Source organism: Lathyrus oleraceus, chromosome 1, assembly GCF_024323335.1.
Source record: "Lathyrus oleraceus cultivar Zhongwan6 chromosome 1, CAAS_Psat_ZW6_1.0, whole genome shotgun sequence".
NCBI lineage: Eukaryota > Viridiplantae > Streptophyta > Magnoliopsida > Fabales > Fabaceae > Lathyrus > Lathyrus oleraceus.
The window spans coordinates 157,912,428-157,938,697 of NC_066579.1; the positions used below are offsets into that span (position 1 = coordinate 157,912,428).

A 26,270-nucleotide genomic window follows, 5' to 3' on the forward strand; every position below is an offset into this window, starting at 1 on the left:
TCAACTCTCATGTTGGACAAAATTCCATTTGAATCTTGTATGATGAAGTTATCTTGAGGGGAAAAAGTTTCCATTTTGGGCAGCTGAAATTACAGGTCACCTGCTATTTTTGGAAACTTTCTGTCTGACCTCCAAATCGTCAACCTTGGTCTTTGATATGTCAAATGAGACTCATATGGACATGAATGAGGCCTTTCAAACCATTTCCCACCTTCCAATCCATAAAATCGGGCACAGTTGACCACAGTTGACTTTCTAGGGTTTCTGGTTGACTGAACAATGACTGGTGACTCCTGAGCATCCAACCTTTGGCCAAGCCACTTCAAAATGATCCTTAGACCATATGAGCTTGATAAATCAACCCTAGGGCCTTGTCCCAATGAAAATGGCACTCACTTGCTTGATTGACTGATTCTCCTGATCAGTCTGACCCAATCCATCAATTGAGCTTGCACTTGGGCAAATGGACAATGCAACGTTATGCAGTGGACATTGTTAATGCTATGACCTAATATGAAATGAATGTAAACAATGGTAGGGTGCAAATTTGAGGTGCTACACCATGACCCTTGCATTTTCTCAACATTGACTTGAATCTTTCCCAAGCCTCATTTAGAGACTCATTGCTTCCTTGAGTGAATACCGCAATAGCCGTTTTGGCTTCCATGAATCGGGATTGAGGGAAATATCTTTCTAAGAACTTTTCTTCTAGCAAATTCCAATCCGTCATCACTCTTGGTGCTTGATCAAGGTACCACTCTTTTGCCTTTCCCACTAAGGAGTGTGGGAACATCCTTTTGAATAATGCTTCTTCACCCGTTTCATCAATTCCCGTAGAATCCGCAATCTCATAGAATTTGATGAGATAGGTATACGGATCTTCATGGTCCATTCCGGTGAATGGATTTGCATAGAGAAGTTGGAGGATTCCGGTCTTTATCTCCGTATTCCTTCCTCCACGAGTAAATTGAGCATTCCTTCTTGGACTATTAGCGAACATTTCGGTAGGAGTGTCATCCGCCATATTTCCGTCACAAGCCTCTACGACCACTTCTTCGATTTGAACAAGTGCGAAAGTAGATGCTTCTTCTCTCCGGTTCCTCTCTTCGGCTAGTTTCCTTCTTCTTCGTGTTTTGCTATTGAGCTTTCGAAGTGTTCTTTCAATTTCGGGATCGAATTGAAATTGCTCCTCGGTAGCTTTTCCTCGCATACACTAGAATCTACAAAACTAACAAACCAAGTGAAACACAAGAGTGATAGTAATAAAAGTACAAAACTTAAAACAATGAATTATTGCAATGCTTGTAATATCGAACACCAATCCCCGGCAACGACGCCAATTTGTTGAACAGTATATTTTCGGCAAATATTTTAATATCGTATCCACAGAGATTGATTGTTATTACCGCCGTTCTATAATCCAAATTGTTATAAGTTTAGAAAGTAACCAAGTTGTTTTGTTTGAAAAGTTATCTTTTGAGTAAAATGTCACTACAACAATAAAATGGTTTTAATCAAATATAAAAGGTTTGGCAAGATTGGAGTTCAATATTCAAATTGCTTATGCTTCCTTATGACAACTATATAGACTAAAGATTATTGATGATGTTCAAGTATCCTCTCAATATCATTTATGTCTAAATGATATTTTGATAATCACTATATTAATCTTTAGACGATTTCTCCACCTAACTATCAATATAGCAATCTTTAATGGTTGATACAAAAGAATAGTAGTGAATAAATCTATCTCTACAACTTATTCACTACTTGAAAACATATTTTCTGTCAAGACTTAAATAATCTCTTTCAACAACTACTCAAATCTAATATTCAACTTAGGGCAAAAATATCATTCAATACATCAACAATCTTTTATCATATATAAGAGTCAAATGAAATACATAAACAAATAGGAATAGCTACTACCTCCAATCTTGACAAAATGGGATTTAGCTCCTCATCATCATTTTGGAAAGCACAAGGTAATGAAGAAATAAACTCTGTTTTTTCTCTTACAAAATATCAAACTATGAATGAATGAATCAACATTTTCCATTCTGTTTTCTAAAAAGGGTTGACCTTTCCTAAAATGCTCATTTTCATCTAAAGCTGAAAAGCCCCCTAAAACAGATACAGAAATGGCAAAACACAGTTGGCTTTGAAAACATCACACTTGGCTAAAACAGCTTGCTGGATTCGCAAGGTTCGCGGTGCAAACTGAAGCTACTTCAGCTTCCTTGCCTTGCAAGCTTCATCCAAATAGTCTTCCAAGTGTTAATCTTCAAAATTAGGCCTCCAAATTGTATTCAACACTTCTTCTAAATTATGATTATGCATTCCGAAGCTCTCTTGTCCAAAAATTCTACAAAACTAACAAATATGTGAAATAACTACTCAAAACAACATAAATTAAACCTAATCGCATTTATACAAAATAGTGGGAATAAAAGTGTGTAATTACATCAAAACTTGGTAAAAGGGACCAATAAAATTATATAAAAAGTAGTACTAATTGGTCCCTAACAATAACTAGGACAAAGGCGGTTGAAAAAGTGTATGGCAATTGGGACGAGTCTTACAAACAACTTTCAAAATACTTGGTGGCTCTTAAACATTATGCTCCAGGGAATATTGTCAATTTGGAAATGTTGTCGGCGTATACCCCAGACAGGACTTGTGCTATTGATAATGAAATATTCAACCAACTCTTCTGGGTGTATCAACCATGCATCAAAGATTTTATTTTATGTAAACCTATTATACAAATTGATGGTACATGGTTGTACGTGAAATATAAAGGCACGCTATTGATGGCAGTGGCACAAGATGACAACAACAACATTTTTCCAATCGCCTATGTCCTAGTTGAAGGGGAGACTGCTAAGGGATGAAGTTTTTTCCTAAAAAATATCTGATTGCACGTTGTTCCTCAACCTAACTTATGTTTGACCTCAGGCCGACACCCTTCAATAGTAAGTGTCTACAAAAACATTGATAATGGTTGGCATTAGACATATCGCTCAAAAATTTCTGCGGGAGATCAACGACAAAACATTGCGGAAGAAGGTTGTCAATGCAGGGTATGCATTAACAAAACCTTCTTTCAAACACTACTGTGAAGACATCCGATTATCAAACGCAGATGCAGTACGTTGGATTGACAATATTCCATTGGAGAAGTGGACTAGGGCATACGACAACGGTCAACATTGGGGCCACATGACAACAAATCTTGTGGAATCAATGAACTCTATCTTCAAAGGCATATGAAACCTACTTATAACCGCTTTAGTGCAAGCAACCTATTTCGGGCTAGGGGCGCTGTTTGAGACCAGACGTTCCAAATGGAGTTCAATGTTATAGTTTGGGCAGTTATTCAGTGATACTTAAATGAAATTCATTAGAGAGGAAGCTGTCAAAGCTAACACACATGTGGTCACGGTGTTTGAATGTACTAAAGGTTGGTACAATGTTGCTGAGTCCATGGATCATAATGAAGGCATGCCGAGGGGACATTATAGAGTGGAACTAGATAGAGGTTGGTGTGATCGCGGAAAGTTCCAAGCCTTTCGTATGCCTTGCTCCCATGTCATAGCGGCATCTTCAAAGGTTCGACGGGATCCATCCTACTTACTATCCGATGTTTACAAAGTTATAAGTCTATCCAATGTTTACAAAATTAGCTTTTCAGTGGTAACAAAAGAGGATTACTGACCTGCATATCAAGGGGACATTCTCTGGCACAATGAAGTAATGTGAAGAAAGAAAAAAGATCGCCCAAACAACACCCGTATTCGAACCGAAATGGATACGTCGAACAAAATGGTTAGATTATGTAGTTCATGTCGTCAGCTCAGTCATAATCGTACTAACTGTCCCAGTGTTGGAACAAGCACAATAAGATAATTTTAATTGTAACTCTTTTACTTTATATTAAAAACAACATTTATTTCAACAACACAACAAACAACAACAAATAAAATACCATTACTAACAAATACAACACATAAGCAACATAACTATGCGATTACAACCATCAAATTTTTTTTTGGACATAGTATACATCATCCTGTGAGCGTGTTTGTCTGTCTTAATATCCACTCATACACGAACTTCTCCATTTTGGTTGAACATGGATTCAAGCTATTTAATTCTTCTAATCATTTCACCCTCTACGATTTCTCAATGTAACCAACGGTTCAACGTCCAATTAAGACGTCTAAATGTTTATATATTCCAAAGTCGAATCTTTATCGGATGATGATCTGCTGAAAAGATTAAATCGACATTTCTCTTGTGAATATGAGTGTTCAGACATGGTTGAAGAAAATAGAATTGAAGGAGATTGAAGGAAAATGAAAGGAGGATAAGAAGTTATGTGAAAAATTATGGGAGATGCACAGTGTATTTATAGTGAACACACACATGCATGCACCAATGCCCTAGGCGCCACACACGTGGCACATGCATGCGTCAATGCATGTGGCACAGACTCACAAGCACACATACATGCGCCAGATGCATGGGCGTCTGAGGGCAATGGCATTGCAAGCATGGACCAGCTTCATGTGCGCCTCCTTTGAATGACAATTGGATGCGCCAAGTGGTATTTTAGTAATTAATTTAAAAAATTAATTATTTTAGTATTTAAATTGGAAAAAAAATTATTTAAAAAAATCACATATATAAAATAGAAAATTTAGATCGAAGTGGTACTTAGTTTAATTAAATAAAATGAAACATATAAATCACCAAAATTAGAATTCTTAAATATTACTTAGTTTTATTAATCAAGGCTTGTCATCTAAAAAAAGGAGAAATGAGAAAATGACTATAAAAGTTTCTTTAAATGATTTAAAAGGTTTTACTAGGTGCATTATGAAATATTTTAATAACAGTGTTATTTTATCAAACATTAAAGAAAATGCTAAGTAATGTAGGAACATTAAGAAATTAAAAAGTTAATCATTATTTTAAAAACTAAAAAAATAATTTTTTTTAAATTATTTGTATTCAATTCACTAAAAATATAAATAATTAATTTTTTTATAAAATATTATATATAATACATTGAACATAAATATTTTTTTATTTAAATTTTTTAAGCAAGACCAACATAAAAAAAATCAAACTTTTCTTAAAGATAAATCTTTTAAGTTCATCCTATGGTTGAATATTGGGCCCCTCCACCATAAGAGTAAATTACTATCACATGAGATATGAAGATATTATAATTGCCATTTTTTTCTTTCCTTTATGCAATTGTTTTTTGTTGCAATTCATTTATCTTTTAAAATCAGGAAATGAATCATTATTCCTCCCGACGTTCATGTAACCACGAATAAGTGCAGAATATGTAACAACAAATATATCCATAACAAATTCTATGGTGAACTCATTGTTGCTTTTCTTCAATTTTTCTTCGATTGAGAACCAAGTATGAAAATAATGGATAGCACAATTTTAACATGAGCACCTGTGGCCTAATGGATAAGGCGTTTGACTTCTAATCAAGCGATTGTGGGTTCGAGTCCCACCAGGTGTGTTAGTTTATTTTTTATTTCTTTTACTATATCACAATTAACTTTTTCTCGTTTTTTAGTCTCGCAAACCAGAGTCGTCGAAAACCAGTTGAAATAGCCGCCGGAGTTATTCATTGTCGCAATAAAAAAGCAATTTACCGGCCATTCAATTGACACCACAGGTATTCTGTTAATTTCAATTTACCTTTTTAGGTTTCAAGCTTTCATTCAATTCTCAACATTCGTTTCTTAACCCCACTCCAGTAGAAAACTCACACAACAAGACTCAACAATGCTGGGATTTTCATATGGAGAAATATTCTTATTGCTGGGAGCCACTGCGGCTCTGCTTGGTTTGGTTCATGCTATTCTTACTTATCTTTATCATATCGAAATTTTAGTACCAATAGATCTAAATTGTTTAACCGGAAAATCAATGTGCAATAGGTCCAAAGGATTTGCCAATCATAACCAGAACAGCTGGGAGGATGGCTGGCCGGGCTATTGCATATGTACAATTGGCCCGGGGACACGTTGGATCTGTTATACAGCAATCTCAAGCTCGCCAGGTACTCTCCCTTTCTTTTATCAAACTTATAATTCATATGGATATCTCTGTCCATACTAAAACTCGGTAAACTCATCGTTGCATGGTAAGAAAATTGAAAATTGCAATCTAGTTAATCACATATTCTATTCTGCCTTTTAGCTTCATAACGAACTTCGGGATATGATGGCACAAGTAGATGCTATTCAACATGAAGTTCGAAGTCTATCATTCATAAATCCTGGCCCTTTAACTCGGAGGCTTGATAATCTCGACCAGCCATCCATCTTAAATGGTATTGTTTACATTGATGCACGATTTAATCGAAATGTATTGATGCCGATATTTTGTATAACCGTGTTATCGGCTGTAGGTGGATATGCAAACAACAGGATACCGGAAGGTGCTGGGGTGAATCTCTCAATATCGTCTCTTACCAAGGTTTATTGACCACATACAGAAACTAATAATTCTATAGAATGGACTCCTCTAGGGAGCGTGTTTTCTTACACGTCTAATTATTTATAGGATTCAACTCCATTGCCATCCAATTCATTCAATATGCAAAGCAAAGCAACTACTTATGCCAGGTTGGCCGAGGCCCCTTCCATCAAGAATGGTTCATTGGCAAGTAGTGCTGAAGTTGAGAAGATTAAAGATGGTCTGCAGCTTATTGTCATGCCAGTTTCCGCTGAAAGTACTGGACTCTTACCAAATCGTGGTGGTAATAATAACTTAATCATGATTGTCTGTTATCTGCATCGCATACTATGTTATAGTGATTTTTATGCAGCGTTTTTTATTTGCTCTAGAATGATATCTGAATTGAAACAAGCTTTGGTTGTATTAGGAGCTGATGTGAAAGGATCTGACATAGTTCAAGAAGCAATTTTGGAAGCAGAGGTAGCTCATAAAGCAAAGGAGTTCTTTTCACAGCCCGAAAATCAAATATGATTGATATAGTATTCCTATATAATACCTTAATTTTGTAGATGTTAGCATTTGTAGATTCACAATGATACATATTTAGTCTATATTTTATCTTGAAGGTATTGGTTGATGCATTGTCATTTCTTTAAGTTTCTAGTTCTTGTTCCTCAGGACAGAAAATCTAAAGGATTGTTTGTGCTCTAACAATTTTAAGATATTATATCTCATATTGATGCCATTTCTTGATAACCTCAACCACCATCGTCATTGAGATTTAAAATCTTGAATATAAAGAAACATTTTTCAAATTGTGAAGTGAATCTTATCATGAACCATAAAGATATATAATCAATAAAAATGTGATACTTTTAAATGAGAAATAGTGTCGCTCCATGTCATTTTTTTAATTTGGTCGTAAATAATTTGTTGATCGTGTCCTTCATCCTACTATTTGATTATCATTCCCTTGCTTGTATCGTGTCTCTTGGCTGTTTCCAACTTGCTCTGGGCAGAGAAGGTGTTGTCCTTGCTGCCATGATGCCCAATGCTAGTAACATATTTTGCAGATTTGGTAATGAAGATGATAAGCAAAGATCTGATTGTCTCAAAGTGCAATTTTGCCATTCTGATGGTGACCTTTTTACACTTCTCTCTGTGTACAAAGAATGGGAGGCTCTGCCTCAAGAGAGGAGGAATAAGTGGTTTTGGGAAAATAGCATCAATGCTAAATCTATGAGGAGATGCCAAGACACAGTTTTCGAGTTAGAATCTTTTCTAGAGCGTGAACATGGCTTTGTTGTTCCAAGTTACTGGCGTTGGGATCCTCATACACCTTCTGTTCATGATAAGAATATGAAAAAGGTTATACTGGCCTCACTTTCTGAAAATGTAGCCATGTTTTCTGGACGCAATCAACTTGGTTATGAAGTAGCGCAAACTGGACAACATGTTCAACTGCATCCATCTTCTTCCTTGCTCGTGTTTGCTCAGAAGCCTAGTTGGGTGGTTTTCGGTGACCTTCTCTCAGTGTCTAATGAATATCTGGTCTGTGTTAGTGCTGTTGAGTTTCAATCATTATACGACCTTCAACCCCCTCCCTCGTTTGATGTATCCAAGATGGAAGAACGGAAGTTGCAAACTAAGACATTGACTGGTTTTGGCACTATTCTTCTCAAAAGATTTTGTGGGAAATCCAACAGTAATTTGCTTGGTCATGTTTCACGTATTAGGAAAGCTTGTTTGGATGAAAGAATCTTTGTTGAAGTGAACGTTGACGAGAATCTCATCCAGTTATATGCCGCTTCACACGATATGAATACAGCTACTATGTTGGTGAGTGATGTTTTAGAATACGAGAAAAAGAGGTTACGCACAGAATGTATGGAAAAATGTTTGTATCACGGGTCTGGTTCTGCATCACCTATGGCTTTGTTTGGGTCTGGTGCTGAGATAAAGCATCTGGAACTCGAGAAGCATTCCCTGAGTGTTGATGTGTATCACTCAAACATAAATGCAATTGATGACAAGGAGCTCCTGATGTTTTTTGAAAAGAATACCTCAGGTTCTATATGTGCTGTGTACAAGTTCCAAGGAATGGGGAAGGATCCTCCAGATAGAGAAAAGTGGGGCAAGATAACATTTTTGTCCCCTGATGCTGCCAAAAGAGCCGTTGAGCTGGATGGAGACGAGTTTTGCGGCTCGAACTTGAAAATACTTCCTTCACAATCAGCTATGGGAGGGGATAAAACATTTTTATTTCCTGAAGTTAAAGCAAAAATTTTCTGGCCTCGCAGACTTAGCAGAGGATTTGGCATAGTTATATGTGATAAAAATGATGTCAATTTCATGTTGAGAGATTTTTATAACCTTGCAATTGGAGGGAGGTATGTTCGTTGTGCACCTAGTAATAAGTCAATGGACGGTATTATGATAAGTGGGCTTGACAGAGAGCTTCAAGAAACAGAAATTTTGGATGTACTAAGAAATGCTACAAGTAGAAGGATTCTGGACTTTTTTGTGGTGAGGGGAGAGGCTGTTGGAAATCCACCCTGCAGTGCCTGCGAAGAGGCACTCTTTAAAGTAATTTCCCCCTTAATGCCCAAGGTAGACCCTCATATTAGTTCTTGCCGTGTTCAGGTATTTCCACCTGAGCCAAAGGATTCTTACATGAGAGCTTTAATTAATTTTGATGGAAGATTACATTTAGAAGCAGCTAAAGCTTTGGAAGAAATTGAAGGAAAGGTATTACCCGGATGTCTTTCATGGCAAAAGATAATGTGTGAACAGTTGTTTCATAGCTCCTTGATATTTCCTGCACCAGTGTATCACGTGATTGCGGAACAATTGGAAAAAATACTTGCAAACTTCAACAATTTAAATGGTATTTCATCATTATGCTCATTTTCTTTTATAGATGCTTGTAATTCTTCTGTTGATGTTTTTTCAAAAGCCGAGCCTTTTATTTACATGGCTGCAACTTAATATTCCCCCTAAAAAATGTTGACTTTCACCATGTATTTTGTTCAATTGTGTTGTTTCTTCTTTATAAAATAATAACTTATATCCAGTTAAGCTTCAGCAGTATTTTTTTGCACCCCTTCCCTCCCAAAGAAAACAGGTTGGAAAAACGAGAGAAGTGAGCAGTAGTTTTTGTTTTTTTGTTTTTGGTCCCTTATTTTACTTGTTTCTTAGCAGTTGGTGTATTATATGTAAGGATGTGGATTTAAGGCACTAATTGTTTAAGATGGACACAATTTAAGGGCGTGTACATAGTTACTTTCATTTTGGAATTTCTTGTAAAATGGAAACTAATAATTTTGGTAGCAATTATAAAAAAGGGCCCTGTATTTTGAAGTTGTGTTTTAAGAATATTTCTGTCCAAAATAAATCGCCCTATTTTTGGTTGTTAGTTTCTGTCATGTCATCTATTGCATCTTTTTTGACTGCTGACAATGAATCGTTTTTGGTTAGGTCTTGAGTGGAACCTAAACAGAACTGCTAATGGTTCCCACCGACTGAAGATAACAGCCAATGCCACCAAGACAGTGGCAGAAGTTAGGAGACCTCTGGAAGAACTGTCGAGAGGAAAACTCATTGACCATGGAAGCCTTCCTCCCGCAGCTCTACAACTCATTTTGTCCAGAGAGGGCATTAGTCTTAAATGCTCCATACAGCAAGAGACCAAAACATACATAGTTTTTGATTGGCCCAGCCTGAACTTAAGAATTTTTGGTTCACCAGAAAAGATTGCTTTGGCTCAGCAGAAGTTAATTCAATCTCTACTCTCCCTCCATGAAGAAAAGCAGTTAGTAATCCCTCTGAGAGGGAGGGACCTACCTCCCGACTTGATGAAACAAGTGGTTAAGACTTTTGGGCCAGATCTTCAAGGGCTAAAAGAGAAGGTACCTGGGGCTGATCTCAAACTTAACACACGCCAACAGGCAATTTTTCTCAATGGTAACAAGGAGTTGAAACCAAGAGTAGAGGAAATAACTTTGGAGGTTGCGTGTTCAAGCATTCATTTAGTTGAGAGACTCGACACAGGACCTAGTTGCCCAGTTTGCTTGTGTGAGGTTGAGGATGGATATCAACTTGAAGGCTGTCGTCATTTGTTCTGCCGGTTGTGTCTGGTTGAGCAGTGTGAATCTGCTATAAGAAACCAAGGCAGTTTCCCAATATGTTGTGCTCACACGGGCTGTGGAGATCCTATTCTGCTTACAGATTTCAGAACTCTCCTGTCAAATGACAAGTTAGATGAACTTTTCAGGGCTTCTTTGCGAGCTTTTGTAGCTTCGAGTTCAGGAACTTATAGGTTTTGCCCGTCTCCCGACTGCCCCTCAATTTATCGAGTTGCAGATCCCGACACAGGTAGTGAGCCATTTACTTGCGGAGCATGTTATTCAGACACTTGTACCAAGTGCCACTTAGAGTATCATCCATTCGTTTCATGCGAGAGATACCGGGAGCTTAAAGATGACCCAGAGATCACATCTCTGAGGGAGTGGTGTAAAGGGAAAGAACAAGTCAAGAGCTGCTCTGCTTGTGGGCAAATAATTGAAAAGGTTGATGGGTGCAATCACATTGAGTGCAAGTGCGGAAAACATGTCTGCTGGGTTTGCTTGGAAATATTTTTAGAAAGTGATGAATGTTATGATCATATGAGAACTATACACTTATCCATATAAATTGCTATTTGTGTGGTGATTGTAAGTTTAGTATAGTGGTATATAATATTATGTGCATAGGCGTTGGAAAATGCAAAGATGTGAACTAATGTATATATAATAGCAGTTCTGCACTACTCTGTACCCATCTTGTACACGAGATTTCTTTAATATAAGTTTGCATCATTTGGGTCCTTTTCGACTGTTCATATCATTAAATTTATTAAGACACTTCAAGTTATACTACTAAAATGGCATTACTGTTGCACAGATTGGCAATCATGTTGTTGCAGTAAATAAACAAAAACAGATAATGATACAAAAATTTGTATATGCAGATTGTCTTTCTTTCATGTATCAACTACATATCTGCAATATCAGCAGGACTAGTAACCCCAAGCAAGGGCAGTGGCAACCCCAATTCCCAATGAAAAAATCAAAGCCAGAACCCATGAGACACTAACTGTTTCTTCATGGGGTAATCCTACAGCCTCCTCCTCTGCAGGCATCAACATTGCTGGCTTTTGCTGCAGGTTCAAAACTTGAAGCTCAAGCAATCTCACCCTTTGGCGACAAGCAAACAACTGCATGGCCTCTTCCAACAAAGCAACAGAGAGACCATCCTTTTCTTTGTTTAGGATAGCCGCCATCTTTTCTGCCTCTCTAGCGCGTATTTGAGATGCTTTCAGCGCCTTAAGAAGTTCTCTTTTATCCTTTTCGTCATCATCATTTTCGAGCTGGTGTATGCTATCTCGTCCTTTTTCTCTACCTGAAATATTACAGACCTTATTCATAGATAATATCACCGTTTTATCTGAACCCAAAAAAACCTTGGAAGGTGGAGGAAGATCACAGTTCTGCATAAGGTCAAACCCTACAGACTTATGAGAAACTTTGAAACCCATAATCTTCTTTTGTTGACCACCCATTAAAAATCCAATCTTTTTATGATGAATGATGAAATTGTAGGCTTTAAAGGAAAATATGCATGTTGAGTTGTGGAAGGGAAAAAAGTGGTAGGTTTTGGACTTGGTGGTTGTGTGGGATCATTGAATTCATAGAAAAAAACGTGATGAAGAGGCAATAATTTTTCTGATTAGGAATTAGTTTGCTCTCTAAGTAACTTTGATTTTGATGCTTCAAGAAATACCTTGCTTGCAAGTTTGGATCAAGGCTTGTCATCTAAAAAAAAGGAGAAATGAAAAAATAACTATAAAAGTTTCTTTAAATGATTTAAAGGTTTTACTAGGTGCATTATAAAATATTTTAATAACAGTGTTATTTTATCAAACATTAAAAGAAATGCTAACTAATGTAGGAACATTTTTTTAAGAAATTAAAAAGATAAGTTAATCATTATTTTAAAAATTAAAAAGATAAATTTTTTAAAATTATTTGTATTCAATTCACTAAAACTATAAATAATTAAATTTTTTATAAAATATTATATATATTTAATACATTGAACATAAATATTTTTTTATTTAAATTTTTTAACCAATACCAACATAAAAAAAAATCAAACTTTTCTTAAAGATAAATCTTTTAAGTTCATCCTATGGTTGAACATTGGACCCCTCCACCATACAAGTAAATTACTATCACATGAGATATGAAGAGATTATAATTGCCATTTTTTTCTTTGCTTTATGCAATTGTTTTTTTTGTTGCAATTCATTTATCTTTTAAAATCAGAAAATGGATCATTATTCCTCCCGACGTTCATGTAACCACGTAACAACAAATGTATCCATAACAAATTATGGGGTGAACTCATTGTTGCTTTTCTCCAATTTTTCTTCGATTGAGAACCAAATGTGAAAATAAATTTGCATGCATAGCACAATTTAATTAGGAGCATCTGTGGCCTAATGGATAAGGCGTTTGACTTCTAATCAAGCGATTGTGGGTTCGAGTCCCACCAGGTGTGTTCGTTTATTTTTAATTTTTCTTATTGTTGGGAGCCACTGCGGCTCTGCTTGGTTTGGTTCATGCTATTCTTACTTATCTTTATCATATCGAAATTTTAGTACTAATAGATCTAAATTGTTTAACCGGGAAATCAATGTGCAATAGATCCAAAGGATTTGCCAATCATAACCAGAACAGCTGGGAGGATGGCTGGCCGGGCTATTACATATGTACAATTGGCCCGGGGACACCTTGGATTTGTTATACAGCAATCTCAAGCTCGCCAGGTACTCTCCCTTTCTTTTATCAAACTTATAATTCATATGGATATCTCTGTCCGTACTAAAACTCGGTAAACTCATCGTTGCATTGTAAGAAAATTGAAAATGGCAATCTAGTTAATCACATATTCTATTCTGCCTTTTAGCTTCATAACGAACTTCGGGATATGATGGCACAAGTAGATGCTATTCAACATGAAGTTCGAAGTCTATCATTCATAAATCCTGGCCCTTTAACTCGCAGGCTTGATAATCTCGACCAGCCATCCATCTTAAATGGTATTGTTTACATTGATGCACGATTTAATCGAAATGTATTGATGCCGATATTTTGTATAACCGTGTTATCGGCTGTAGGTGGATATGCAAACAACAGGATATCGGAAGGTGCTGGGGTGAATCTCTCAATATCGTCTCTTACCAAGGTTTATAGACCACATACAGAAACTAATAATTCTATAGAATGGACTCCTCTAGGGAGCGTGTTTTCTTACACGTCTAATTATTTATAGGATTCAACTCCATTGCCATCCAATTCATTCAATATGCAAAGCAAAGCAACTACTTATGCCAGGTTGGCCGAGGCCCCTTCCATCAAGAATGGTTCATTGGCAAGTAGTGCTGAAGTTGAGAAGATTAAAGATGGTTTGCAGCTTATTGTCATGCCAGTTTCCGCTGAAAGTACTGGACTCTTACCAAATCGTGGTGGTAATAATAACTTAATCATGATTGTCTGTTATCTGCATCGCATACTATGTTATAGTGATTTTTATGCAGCGTTTTTTATTTGCTCTAGAATGATATCTGAATTGAAACAAGCTTTGGTTGTATTAGGAGCTGATGTGAAAGGATCTGACATGGTTCAAGAAGCAATTTTGGAAGCAGAGGTAGCTCATAAAGCAAAGGAGTTCTTTTCACAGCCCGAAAATCAAATATGATTGATATAGTATTCCTATATAATACCTTAATTTTGTAGATGTTAGCATTTGTAGATTCACAATGATACCTATTTAGTCTATATTTTATCTTGAAGGTATTGGTTGATGCATTGTCATTTCTTTAAGTTTCTAGTTCTTGTTCCTCAGGACAGAAAATCTAAAGGATTGTTTGTGCTCTAACAATTTTAAGATATTATATCTCATATTGATGCCATTTCTTGATAACCTCAACCACCATCGTCATTGAGATTTAAAATCTTGAATATAAAGAAACATTTTTCAAATTGTGAAGTGAATCTTATCATGCACCATAAAGATATATAATCAATAAAAATGTGATACTTTTAAATGAGAAATAGTGTCGCTCCATGTCATTTTTTTAATTTGGTCGTAAAGAATTTGTTGATCGTGTCCTTCATCCTACTATTTGATTATCATTCCCTTGCTTGTATCGTGTCTCTGGTTATTAATGAAACGTGCTGATTTACTCCTTAAAACAGGAAAAGATAGTACATAAGGAGAAAAACCTAAGTTGATAGAATGTTAAATAATTCACAATTTAAGTCATAAATCAAGATGAAAAAGGTGGTTGCCTAGACAATGTTTATTTATTTTTGAATTGAGATTCATTTGCATGTATTTTAATATGTTCATAACCATGCTTGATGTATTTGTCACAACTAAGCACTTCCCTTTGTAAATTGATTACAACCATTAAGGTGTATCCAATCAACGATACCTTAGATTTACATCACAAAAAGTATGACTTAAATTACATCTTTAGAATTAAAGTGTTTGAATGCTTACAAAATAACTTTTAAAAGTGAGGGTATGAAATAAGTTCAATAGACATGCTTAAATTTTGAAAGGAAGTATTTGAAATAAGTTTCACTTGATCTTAAATGTTTATGGGGAGTATTTTCCTTTGGTCATAGGAACTGGTGCCAAATGAAGTTGACCTTGTTGCTTCAGTTAGAAGAAATGGTGCTAGAGACAACCCCAAAGTTTCCTTCTACATTCCTCTAATATAGATTTGTTTTCTTTCATTATTTAAAACAATTTTGTAGCATGAAATACAAAATAAAAGTAGAAAGATGTTCTCTTATATGCCAAAGTATGTGAGTTTTTTCCCTTAAAGATGCAATCTCTTTAAAAATATTTCGCGATAACTCAAATTATTTCTTTCAAAAATAATTTTTCCCCTTATTCAAATAATTTTCTCACCTATTGGTCATCAAACAAAAAGGTTAATAAAAAAATAAGAAAGAGAATAAGTTAGTTGCAAAATTTAAAAGAACTAAAAATACAAACATAAACTTATTTAGCCAAAACTCTGCTAAGGTGTTATGGATTTGGGTTTGGTTTGTGAATACATATCCTAAAATTGAGTATTGACTTGTAGTTGATAAATATTTGGGTATTTTTCCCTTCCAAATTTTTCACATTCCTTCCAAATTTTCAATGAACTCCGTGTTTGCACATTTCTTCCAGACTTCATTGAACTCTGTGCTTGCACATTCCTTCCAAAAAAAATTCATTAAAGTATTCAAGAAAGTGTAGTAGTCAAATCTTGACCAGGGTCTGTGTTCTCTTTCTTATTTATGTCGACCGAAATCACTCTCTAGTGGCTGACTAATCCCGATGTTCCTCGATCCTTGGTTAATTCCCATGTCCAAGAGTTTTTCCTCATTATATTAATAAGGTTGTGCCCTACTTAGTAAATCTTTCAAACTATGGGCTTCTTTGAGTCTCCGACCTCAATTATCTTTCGAAAATCAAGCACTTCAATATGTCTTCTTGCCCCCCATGGTCACTGCCACTTTAATAAAGTTGTGAATGTAACTGTGTAACACCCCGATAAAAATAAGATAATTATTTAATTTAAGTTAATATTATATTTATTAATTTAATTAAATAATTGGAATTTTTGGATTATTATTATTATTATTGGAATAATAATTATTGGAAAGTATATAAGTTGGAAATAAGAAAAGAGTTTCATTTTGGTAAAGAGGGTTTTACGTGAAAAGCAGAGAAGCGGCTGAAAAGAGAAAAAGGGCAAAGAGACAGAGCAAGAGGAAGAAGGTTGGAGAAGAGAAAAGCTTGAAGCTTAAAGATTCGCCGGATTAACTCAGGTAAGGGGGATTTATCGTCGTTTAATGGGTATTATGGGTTAACATGTAATGGGTAGTGATAAACCGTTGAATCGACCCTAATTGGGATGTTGAATGCTGAAAAATTGTGTTGGATAAGTTGTGTTAAAGCTGTAATTGAATCTGTATTTGTGTGAGTTGTGATTTCCCGAACGTATAGCTTTTTACGGAATCGGAATTGGAGGTCCGGAAGTCCTCCAACAGCGGAAAATGCGGAGAATTCTGCATTCTGCTTCGTGTTAGCGCAGGAACAGCTTTCTGTCTTGCGTTAACCGGTTAACCCAGGGTGTTAACCGGTTAACACTGTTATGAATTGTGAAATATTGCTGTTTTGCTTGCGTTAACCGGTTAACCCAGGGCGTTAACCGGTTAACACTGTTGAGTTTTGCCAGAAAGCGTGTTCTGTGTTGCGTTAACCGGTTAACCCAGGGCGTTAACCGGTTAACACTGTTGGAAAAGTGAAAAATTAATATTTGAATAATGTGTGCATAATTGGTGTTTGGCCTATATTGGCGTATGATGTAATAGGGATTAATTCCCGCTGTTTTGAGCAGTATAGGTATTAGTGGAGTGTGCTAATACTGTGATTAATTATTTGACATGATATGATGTTTTGATACATGTGTTGAAGATGTATGATGGTATGCATGAAGGTGAGAAAAACAAGAAAGGGGGGGTTTGAATTGTTTGGAAAAATAAGCGCTTTTCAAAATGAAAATCACACAAGGATTTTATACTGGTTCGCTTATAACACAAAGCTACTCCAGTCCACCCGGCCAAGGTGATTTCGCCTTCAACAAGGACTTAATCCACTAATCTTGAAAGATTACAAACAACGCCTAAGAGAAAAATCTCTTAGTCCTCTCAAGTTTACAGACTACACTAAGTCACTTGAGGAAATCAACAAACAATAAATGAAAGATTTATGTAATCTAGAGTGCTTCTAAGAAAGCAAATATTACAGTATTAAGAACAAGAGTTTTTCACGTTATAAGCAAAAGCTTCGTGAAGATCTTAGAGAGAATGAGTGTTTTTCTTGACTTGGTGTTTCAGTATAATTTTGGCTTGTTGGGTTGCTTGTCGTTCAAAGTTGATTTGCAGCCTATTTATATATTCGTTGAAGTAGTAGTTGAAACTGGTGGATATTGAGATGAAGTTACGCCATCACATAATTAGCTAATGCAGGATGACTTTTTCTTCTGAAATGACTACTTACCACAAGTAGTATTTTCTTTATTGAAGTTGGAGATTAACGTCTCTTTCTCAATTAGGAAATCCATTTGCAAATCTTTTCTTGACTTAAACGTTACTCTTTCATGATTAGTAATTCCATGCTCAGAGTATTTGTGTTTCTGGAGAATCTTGAAATCTTGCCTCTAATGTTAATCTCTTTTGAGTTCTGATGGAATTCTTCAGATAGTGCCAAGAGCTTCTGAAGTTAGACAAACCTTTGTTCAGAGTCAAAACTTCTAGAGCTTACTACTTGTCCAGATGCTTCTGATACTTTGATGTTTTGCTCAGAGTTAGAACTTCTTGACATTGTTTCCACTTCAGATGCTTCTGATCATTTGATATTTTGTATCTGATCTTGTTTTGTATCTGATGACATCATCAAATTTCTTCCTTCTTTCTTTAGAATCCTGCACACTTAGAAACTTTTCGTTAGGGTGCCATTTTTGGTTTCATCCTTTGTTATCATCAAAATCAAGGAATCTGTTGTAGAACAATTTTTGTTCTTACAATCTCCCCCTTTTTGATGATGACAAAACAACCTTAATTAGCAGATGAAACATGAATAATATTAGATCAGATAGACAGAAGCTCCCCCTGAGATAATGCTAGGGAGTTCAGAAGTTCTTACCAGAGTTTCTTAAGTACAGAGGTTTTTGAAACTTTCTGCAATTTCTTAAGTGCAGGTTAGATAAATTTTATTTTTAAAAAAAATAAATATGTTGCAGAATGCTTAAGGTATTAGACAATGTTTTCATCAGAGCTAATAATTACTTCTCCCCCTTTTTGTCAGAATCAAAAAGACATAGTAGAAAATAAGTAAAGAGAAAATAAATAAAGAGAAAAACTGGAATTCATAGATAGAAGCACAAAGGCAACAAGAAAAACATCATAGTCAGAGAGATAGCAAAAACAAAGACAACAGGCAAGCAAAAAATAAATCCTAAGTGCCTAAGGGTTCGGAGGCGGAGGCATTCTCTGAAGCAGCATTGCAAGCATATTCTGGATGTTGTCGTTGACAGTATCTTGCTTGTCCATTCTGGCCCGGAGTTCATTCTGATCTTGCTTGAGTTCTTTCAGAGTCTGAAGAACCGTAGGAATCACAGAAGATGACTCCCCCAGAGTCAGAGCTTGCTGAGCTTCAGCTTCAGCAACAGCTTGGGCTTCTGCATCTGCCAGAGCCTTTGCTTCAGCTTCCTTTTCCCTTAGGATTTCAGCTTCCTTAGCAAGTCTTTCTTCTTCTATCCTTCTTGCTTCTTCTGCTTCTCTGGCAATTCTCTCTTCCTCCAGCCTTTTGGCTTCAGCCTCTCTGGCAAGTCTCTCCTGGAGTCTTGCCTCAGCATCTCTGATGTAGCCATTTCTGACTTGTTCAGAGATGCCCTTCAGTTTAAAGGCCTCAGATGTCATCCAGCCAATGACTCTGTTCCAGTGTGTCCTTACAGATTCAGGATCATCACTGATTTCAGAGTTAGAGACCAGAGAATCGACCTTTTGAACTGAAGCCTCTGCAATCATCAAGATGGCTTCCTTAAGGGTAGGCTTAGAAAGTTCAGGTTCAGGTTCTGGTTCAGAGGTGTGAGGTGGAGAGTTTGGAGGGCTGAGATTTAAAGTGAGAGGTTCAGATTCTAATTCTGGTTGGGGTTCAGATTCTGCTTCTGGTGAAGGTTCAGATGTTTGGGGTGAAGCATAAAGAGGGTTTAAATCTAAAGGTTCAGATTCTGGTTCTGGTTCAGCGGAGATGTTTGGTGGGTTGATATCAGAAGTGGGATGGTCAGAGGGTTGGTTTTCAGAAGGTATGGTGGTTGTTTGTTGTGGTGGAGGTGAAGTTGCTTCAGATTGTGGTTGTGTTTGTTGTGAAGCAAGTCTATGAGCATAAATTGTGGCTATGGTTGGGGAATCAGGGTCAGAAAATTCTGGGTCAGATGAGAGGGAAACATATGGGGGTGATTCTGGTGCTGAGGATGATGAAGATGAAGTGCTTTGGTGGGTTAGTTTAGGTTCAGAGGGAGGTATGAATGTACGGGCTATATTTAGAACTGGTGTAGGTTGGGAGGTTCTGGTGATTGAGGGTGAAATATCAGAGGTGGTATAGATAGGTTGTGAAGAGAGAGGGTTAGAGGAAGCCATTAGAGGATTAGAGGTAACAAGAGGAACAGACTTACCAGTAGAGATATTCAGAGGCGCTGAAGATTTGCTTCCAGAAGTTTCTCCGAGTCTGGCCTTCTTTGCCTGAGATGCTACCTTCTTTTCAGAAAGACCTCTCTTGTATCTGACGAAGTCTTCTTCAGAGTCCAGACAGTCATCGAGGCTGAAATCAGAGACGTCAACACCTTCTTCCAGCAGACGATGAAGATAGATAGCTACAGCGTCTCTGGGTTCATTCTTGAAGAATCTGGCAAGGCCATGAGGCATCTTCCTCTGATCTTTCAAACTATCCCAGGATGTATCCAGAGTTGGCCTGACTTGAATTTTCTTGATTATCCCCATACTCTTGAGGTTTCTGGCATTCAGAGGCTTCCCCACATCTATTGCCAGATCATCCATCAGCTTGGTCTTTTCCAGCTCGTCTACCAGTCCATGCTCAATGAAGACGTCAGATAGCAATCTTCCCAGAGGAATGTAGGATCTGGGCTTCATGTTGTTTCTGGTTTCTCTGACTGAATCTCTCAGATATCTGAAGAGGAGAGCAGGGAGACAGATCTTTATACCCTTCTGAATGCAGTACAGAATGCATTTCTGGTCTGCATTGATGTAATCAGAAGAGTTAGAGGCTGGACGATGGTGAATTGTTCCCAGAATAATCTTCAGCCACACTCTGAGGTTCTGGTGCAGCTCCTTGTTCTTAGAAGGGTTTCCTTCAACGTTGGGCTTGAAGATTGTTGGGTTGATGACTTCAGTGATGCGCTTTGACCTAGGAGGAATGTTGTAAATCCTTTTTCCTCCACTTTGCTCCATGTTCAACAAGGAAGCAATAGACGCTTCAGTAATAACAATCTTCACCCCCAGAACATATGAGACGATGAAGTTGTCATCTGCATCAGCATGTCTCCAGAACTCCTTGACAAGAAGTGGGTAAATAGGACCATAAAGCCTTTGGAAATAGTTTTCCCACCCTTGTTGACGAAGTTCTCCAGTTAGATCAACGCCATTTCTTCTTAGGTTGTCGAAATCAACAAGCGATTCGCACAACACATCCAAACCTTCAAAAGGAGTTGAAAGGTTGATATGGCGTTCTCGGTCAAGAACGTGAGGTTCTTTGTAAACAGGGGTTATGGTGACGCCCGTAACGGTTGGAGTTTGAGTGTTTGAGGTTTGAGCGGTAGAACTTGATTCCATTTGTTGTGAAAAGTTAAACACTTCTTGTTGTTGAGCGTCCATGGTGAAGAAGAAGATGAAGATTGAAGAACTTTCAGAGAATGCTTGAGAGAAGGGTTTAGGGTTTTAGAGTGAGTGAGAGTGATAAGTGTGAAATGTGAGAAAAGTGTTTATATACTCTAAGTAAAACACATGCAAAACGACACACATTCCAGCGTTAGCACAAAAATCAAAATAGCACGTTTGGGGGGAAAATGATTACAGCTAATAAATGAATGTCTAATCCCAATAGTACGCACACTGCTCTAGGAGATTTCAAACGTTCTGACCTTTGATTTCTTTTGACAGCTGTCTAGAAGTTCTAGGGTTAGACGCTTAGAGCTCCACGTGTTGATGTATCTGATCTTCAGGAATACCAAAGGATTGGTTTCTAAAGATTTCTAACTCAGATATCTTCTTAACTTGGTAGAAGTATCAGAGTCAGAGGCAGAAGTACATTTGTTTACATCAGAGTCACATTTTACATTTTCAGAGCCATACTTCATTCAGGACAATTTTTAATGTTCAGATGTTCTAAGATAAAAAGAAATCTATCTTCAGCTAGAGGCTTAGTAAAAATATCTGCCCATTGATGTTCTGTATCAATGAACTTCAATGTTACTATCCCTTTCTGAACATAGTCTCTGATAAAATGATGTTTTATTTCTATGTGTTTGGCTCTGGAATGTAGAATGGGATTCTTACTTAAACAAATAGCAGCAGTATTATCACAAAAGATAGGAATGTTACTCTCAAAGATTTGTAGATCTTCTAGCTGATGCTTCATCCAGAGCATCTGAGTTGTGCACAGTGATGCTGAGATGTATTCTGCTTCTGCAGTTGATAGAGCAATAGTTGACTGTCTTTTGCTAGCCCAGGAGATTAGATTGTTTCCCAGAAGCTGGCAATTCCCAGATGTGCTTTTTCGTTCTATTCTATCTCCTGCATAATCTGCATCACAATAACCCGAGAGTCTATACTCTGATGTTTTCTCATACATCAGGCCCAGGTTAGGAGTTCCTTTCAGATACTTAAGAATTCTCTTAACTGCTGTTAAATGAGATTCTCTAGGATCTGATTGGAATCTGGCACAAAGACAGACACTAAAGAGAATATCAGGACGAGTAGCAGTCAGATAGAGAAGAGAGCCTATCATACCTCGATAGAGCTTCTGACAAACCTTGTTGCTTACCTCTTCCTTTTCCAGAATGCACGTTGGGTGCATGGGAGTTTTTGCAGAGTTGCATTCAGTCATATCAAACTTCTTCAGAACGTCTTTAATATATTTACTTTGATGGACGTACGTGACTTCTGGAGTTTGATTAATTTGAATTCCCAGAAAGAACTTTAGTTCTTGCATTAAACTCATCTCAAATTCTGCCTGCATTAACTTAGAAAATTCTTGGCAAACAGAGATATTAGCAGAACCAAAAATAATATCATCAACATAAATCTGGCATATCATGAGATCATTATTAAGGTTTTTACAGAAGAGTGTAGAATCAACTTTCCCTCTGATAAAATTTTGTTCCAGAAGAAAATTGCTTAATCGTTCATACCAAGCTCTGGGAGCTTGTTTGAGTCCATATAAGGATTTCTTAAGTTTAAAAACATGTTCTGGAAAATTTGAGTTTTCAAAGCCTGGAGGTTGATTGACATACACTTCTTCTGAAATATAACCATTAAGAAATGCACTCTTGACATCCATTTGATATAATTTAATAGAATGATTAATAGCAAAAGATACAAGAAGACGAATAGATTCTAACCTCGCGACTGGAGCAAAAGTTTCATTATAATCAATACCTTCTTGTTGACTATAACCTTGAGCTACCAGTCGTGCTTTGTTTCTGACAACTTCTCCTTTCTCGTTCAGCTTGTTTTAAATTCTGGTAAGAGGTAAGAGTTTCTGACAAACATGATTCTAAGTCAGATCGAGAAAGTTCAGAAAATACCTCTTCAGACTCTTCATCTGAGCTGCTGGATGTGGTAGCCATAAGTGCTACGTTGGCCTGTTCATCAGAGTCAGATTCTGATGATCCAGATTCACTATCATCCCAGGTAGCCATCAGTCCTTTCTTTGTTCTGAAGGTGTTTTTCTTGAAGCTTTCTTTTCTAGGGTTGTCTTTCTTCAACTTGGGGCATTCATTTCTGTAATGACCTGTTTCTTTACATTCATAACAGGTAATATCTTTGTTAGCTTTACCTTTTGAAGTTGACTCTGATCGATCCCCTCTGGGTCTTGGTCATCTGAAGTTGTTGTTCCTCTTTTTCCAGAGTTGCTTAACTCTTCTGGTTAGTAGGGACAACTCTTCTTCATCATCAGAGTCTTCTGGTTCAGAATCGTCAGTATCTTCAGTTTCTGCCTGGAGAGCTTTGGTTCTGTCAGGTTTCCGTCTTTCAGATCTGGACTTTAGCGCTACGGACTTGTTCTTTTTCTGAGGCTCATCCTCCTCTAGTTCTATCTCATGACTTCTGAGAGAACTAATAAGTTCTTCAAGGCTGATATTGTTCAGATCCTTTGACAGCTTCAGAGCAGTAACCATAGGTCTCCATTTCTTTGGCAGACTTCTGACTATCTTCTTAACATGATCTGCAGTTGTGTATCCTTTGTCTAGCACTTTAAGACCTGCAATAAGAGTTTGAAATCTGGAAAACATAGCCTCTATAGCTTCATCATCTTCCATTTTGAAGGCTTCATATTTCTGGATAAGCGCCAGAGCCTTCGTCTCCTTGACTTGGGAGTTTCCTTCATGGGTCATCTTCAGAGAGTCAAGTATATCTTTGGCTGTCTCTCTGTTGGTGATCTTTTCATATTCGTTGTATGATATAGCATTTAGAAGTATTGTTCTGGCCTTGTGATGATTTTTGAAGATACGTTTCTGATCTTCTGACATCTTGTTTCTGGGAACTTCAGCTCCATTTTCTAAGACTGGAGGTGTATATCCATCTGTGACTATGTCCCAGAGGTCAGCATCATAACCCAGAAAGAAACTTTCGATTCTATCTTTCCAGTAATCAAATTTCTCTCCATCAAAAACAGGAGGCTTAGCATTGTAAGAATCTCTTTCATTTGAGTGGGCCATTGTTTTTCTCGTACTGGATCTCTCTACACGGTTAAGTGTTTGATTAGAAAATCAATAACAGAGCCGGAGCTCTGATACCAATTGAAGGTGAGAAAAACAAGAAAGGGGGGTTTGAATTGTTTGGAAAAATAAGCGCTTTTCAAAATGAAAATCACACAAGGATTTTATACTGGTTCGCTTATAACACAAAGCTACTCCAGTCCACCCGGCCAAGGTGATTTCGCCTTCAACAAGGACTTAATCCACTAATCTTGAAAGATTACAAACAACGCCTAAGAGAAAAATCTCTTAGTCCTCTCAAGTTTACAGACTACACTAAGTCACTTGAGGAAATCAACAAACAATAAATGAAAGATTTATGTAATCTAGAGTGCTTCTAAGAAAGCAAATATTACAGTATTAAGAACAAGAGTTTTTCACGTTATAAGCAAAAGCTTCGTGAAGATCTTAGAGAGAATGAGTGTTTTTCTTGACTTGGTGTTTCAGTATAATTTTGGCTTGTTGGCTTGCTTGTCGTTCAAAGTTGATTTGCAGCCTATTTATATATTCGTTGAAGTAGTAGTTGAAACTGGTGGATATTGAGATGAAGTTACGCCATCACATAATTAGCTAATGCAGGATGACTTTTTCTTCTGAAATGACTACTTACCACAAGTAGTATTTTCTTTATTGAAGTTGGAGATTAACGTCTCTTTCTCAATTAGGAAATCCATTTGCAAATCTTTTCTTGACTTAAACGTTACTCTTTCATGATTAGTAATTCCATGCTCAGAGTATTTGTGTTTCTGGAGAATCTTGAAATCTTGCCTCTGATGTTAATCTCTTTTGAGTTCTGATGGAATTCTTCAGATAGTGCCAAGAGCTTCTGAAGTTAGACAAACCTTTGTTCAGAGTCAAAACTTCTAGAGCTTACTACTTGTCCAGATGCTTCTGATACTTTGATGTTTTGCTCAGAGTTAGAACTTCTTGACATTGTTTCCACTTCAGATGCTTCTGATCATTTGATATTTTGTATCTGATCTTGTTTTGTATCTGATGACATCATCAAATTTCTTCCTTCTTTCTTTAGAATCCTGCACACTTAGAAACTTTTCGTTAGGGTGCCATTTTTGGTTTCATCCTTTGTTATCATCAAAATCAAGGAATCTGTTGTAGAACAATTTTTGTTCTTACAATGCATAATGCTGTGAATGTATATGTTATGTATGCAATTGTGAATGGACTGTTTATGGCTTAGAGTGTGAGCATATGTCCATTGTGGATTATTGTTGATGATTTTGCATTGCTAGGTGATTTAGCATGCATATTGTGGCCTGTATGGTGGTAGCTAATTCCCATGGTGAGGAATTAGTGAGTTAGTCATTATGGACTGTTGTTGATGTTTGCATGCTAGGTGAATTAGCGTGCATAGCATGGCCCTTGGGGTGGTAGCTAATTCCCATGGTGAGGAATTAGTGAGTGAGTCACTAGGTCTCAAATGAGTGGGACTAGTGGGCTTGGTAGCCGTATCTGGATTTGATCGGTGAGGTTGAACTATATGTTCACGAATAGTCGGTACCGCATGCATGGAGTCTCATTGCATAATGTATGTTGTGTATAATATGAATGGATGTGTTCCAATATTATACGTGTGTTTTGATGTTTATGTTGAGCATGATTATGATGTTTGAGTGGAGGTTGCCGTTACCGAATGTGTGATATGATTAGGGTGATTAATGTGTTATTTACTTAGCATTACATGATATTTTATAATGCTTATTATATCGATTGAGGAACTCACCCTTACAACTATGTTTCAGGTAACGAGCAGTGATTGAGTAGAAGCTAGTGCTTGGAGTCTAGTGTAGTCTCCTTAGTGGGTCATGCTCTGATAGATGTAACATCGGGACGGGATGTTTTACCTTGTTGAATAATTTTACATGTAATGTGTTACATGTTTTGCATGATTGATTTGATTTCTATCCGCTGCGTATTGTGCAAATGCTTTATGTTTTGAATTAATAAAAGAGCATGACAGTTATTATGGTGAATGGTGTGAAGTGTTTGTGTGACACCCTTAATTGCACTTTTACTCTGATGTATATATTTGTTGTTTTAATTAAATATTTGGGGTAATTTTAGAAGGGTGTTACAAACCGCACATGGTTTCTTT

The 26,270-nt window shown here is 36.9% G+C and overlaps 2 protein-coding genes and 2 non-coding genes across 12 annotated transcripts; 3 read left to right on the forward strand and 1 right to left on the reverse strand.

The window, feature by feature from the left end:
- Positions 1-5,447: 5,447 nt before the first annotated feature.
- Positions 5,448-14,509, forward strand: LOC127123831 (uncharacterized). 9 transcript variants are annotated; one of them, XM_051054044.1, is made up of 8 exons: positions 5,448-5,543; positions 5,606-5,707; positions 5,790-5,883; positions 5,973-6,094; positions 13,504-13,636; positions 13,715-13,782; positions 13,870-14,065; positions 14,192-14,509. In XM_051054044.1, exons 4-8 carry the CDS (start codon positions 6,014-6,016, stop codon positions 14,293-14,295), a joined length of 582 nt encoding a protein of 193 aa, XP_050910001.1. In that variant the 5' UTR covers positions 5,448-5,543; positions 5,606-5,707; positions 5,790-5,883; positions 5,973-6,013; the 3' UTR covers positions 14,296-14,509. The 9 variants fall into 9 exon arrangements, with proteins under 9 accessions (XP_050910001.1, XP_050909998.1, XP_050909983.1 ...); XM_051054041.1 differs by having other exon boundaries at positions 5,454-5,543; positions 5,790-6,094; XM_051054026.1 differs by lacking the exon at positions 5,448-5,543 and having other exon boundaries at positions 5,556-5,707; positions 5,790-5,878.
- TRNAR-UCU (transfer RNA arginine (anticodon UCU)) lies at positions 5,476-5,548 on the forward strand. The gene has a single exon. It is a non-coding gene; the product is annotated as a tRNA-Arg (tRNA).
- On the reverse strand, positions 11,477-12,238 carry LOC127123871 (uncharacterized). Its single transcript, XM_051054051.1, has one exon. It carries the CDS (start codon positions 12,092-12,094, stop codon positions 11,552-11,554), a length of 543 nt encoding a protein of 180 aa, XP_050910008.1. The 5' UTR covers positions 12,095-12,238; the 3' UTR covers positions 11,477-11,551.
- Positions 13,023-13,095, forward strand: TRNAR-UCU (transfer RNA arginine (anticodon UCU)). The gene has a single exon. It is a non-coding gene; the product is annotated as a tRNA-Arg (tRNA).
- Positions 14,510-26,270: the final 11,761 nt, after the last annotated feature.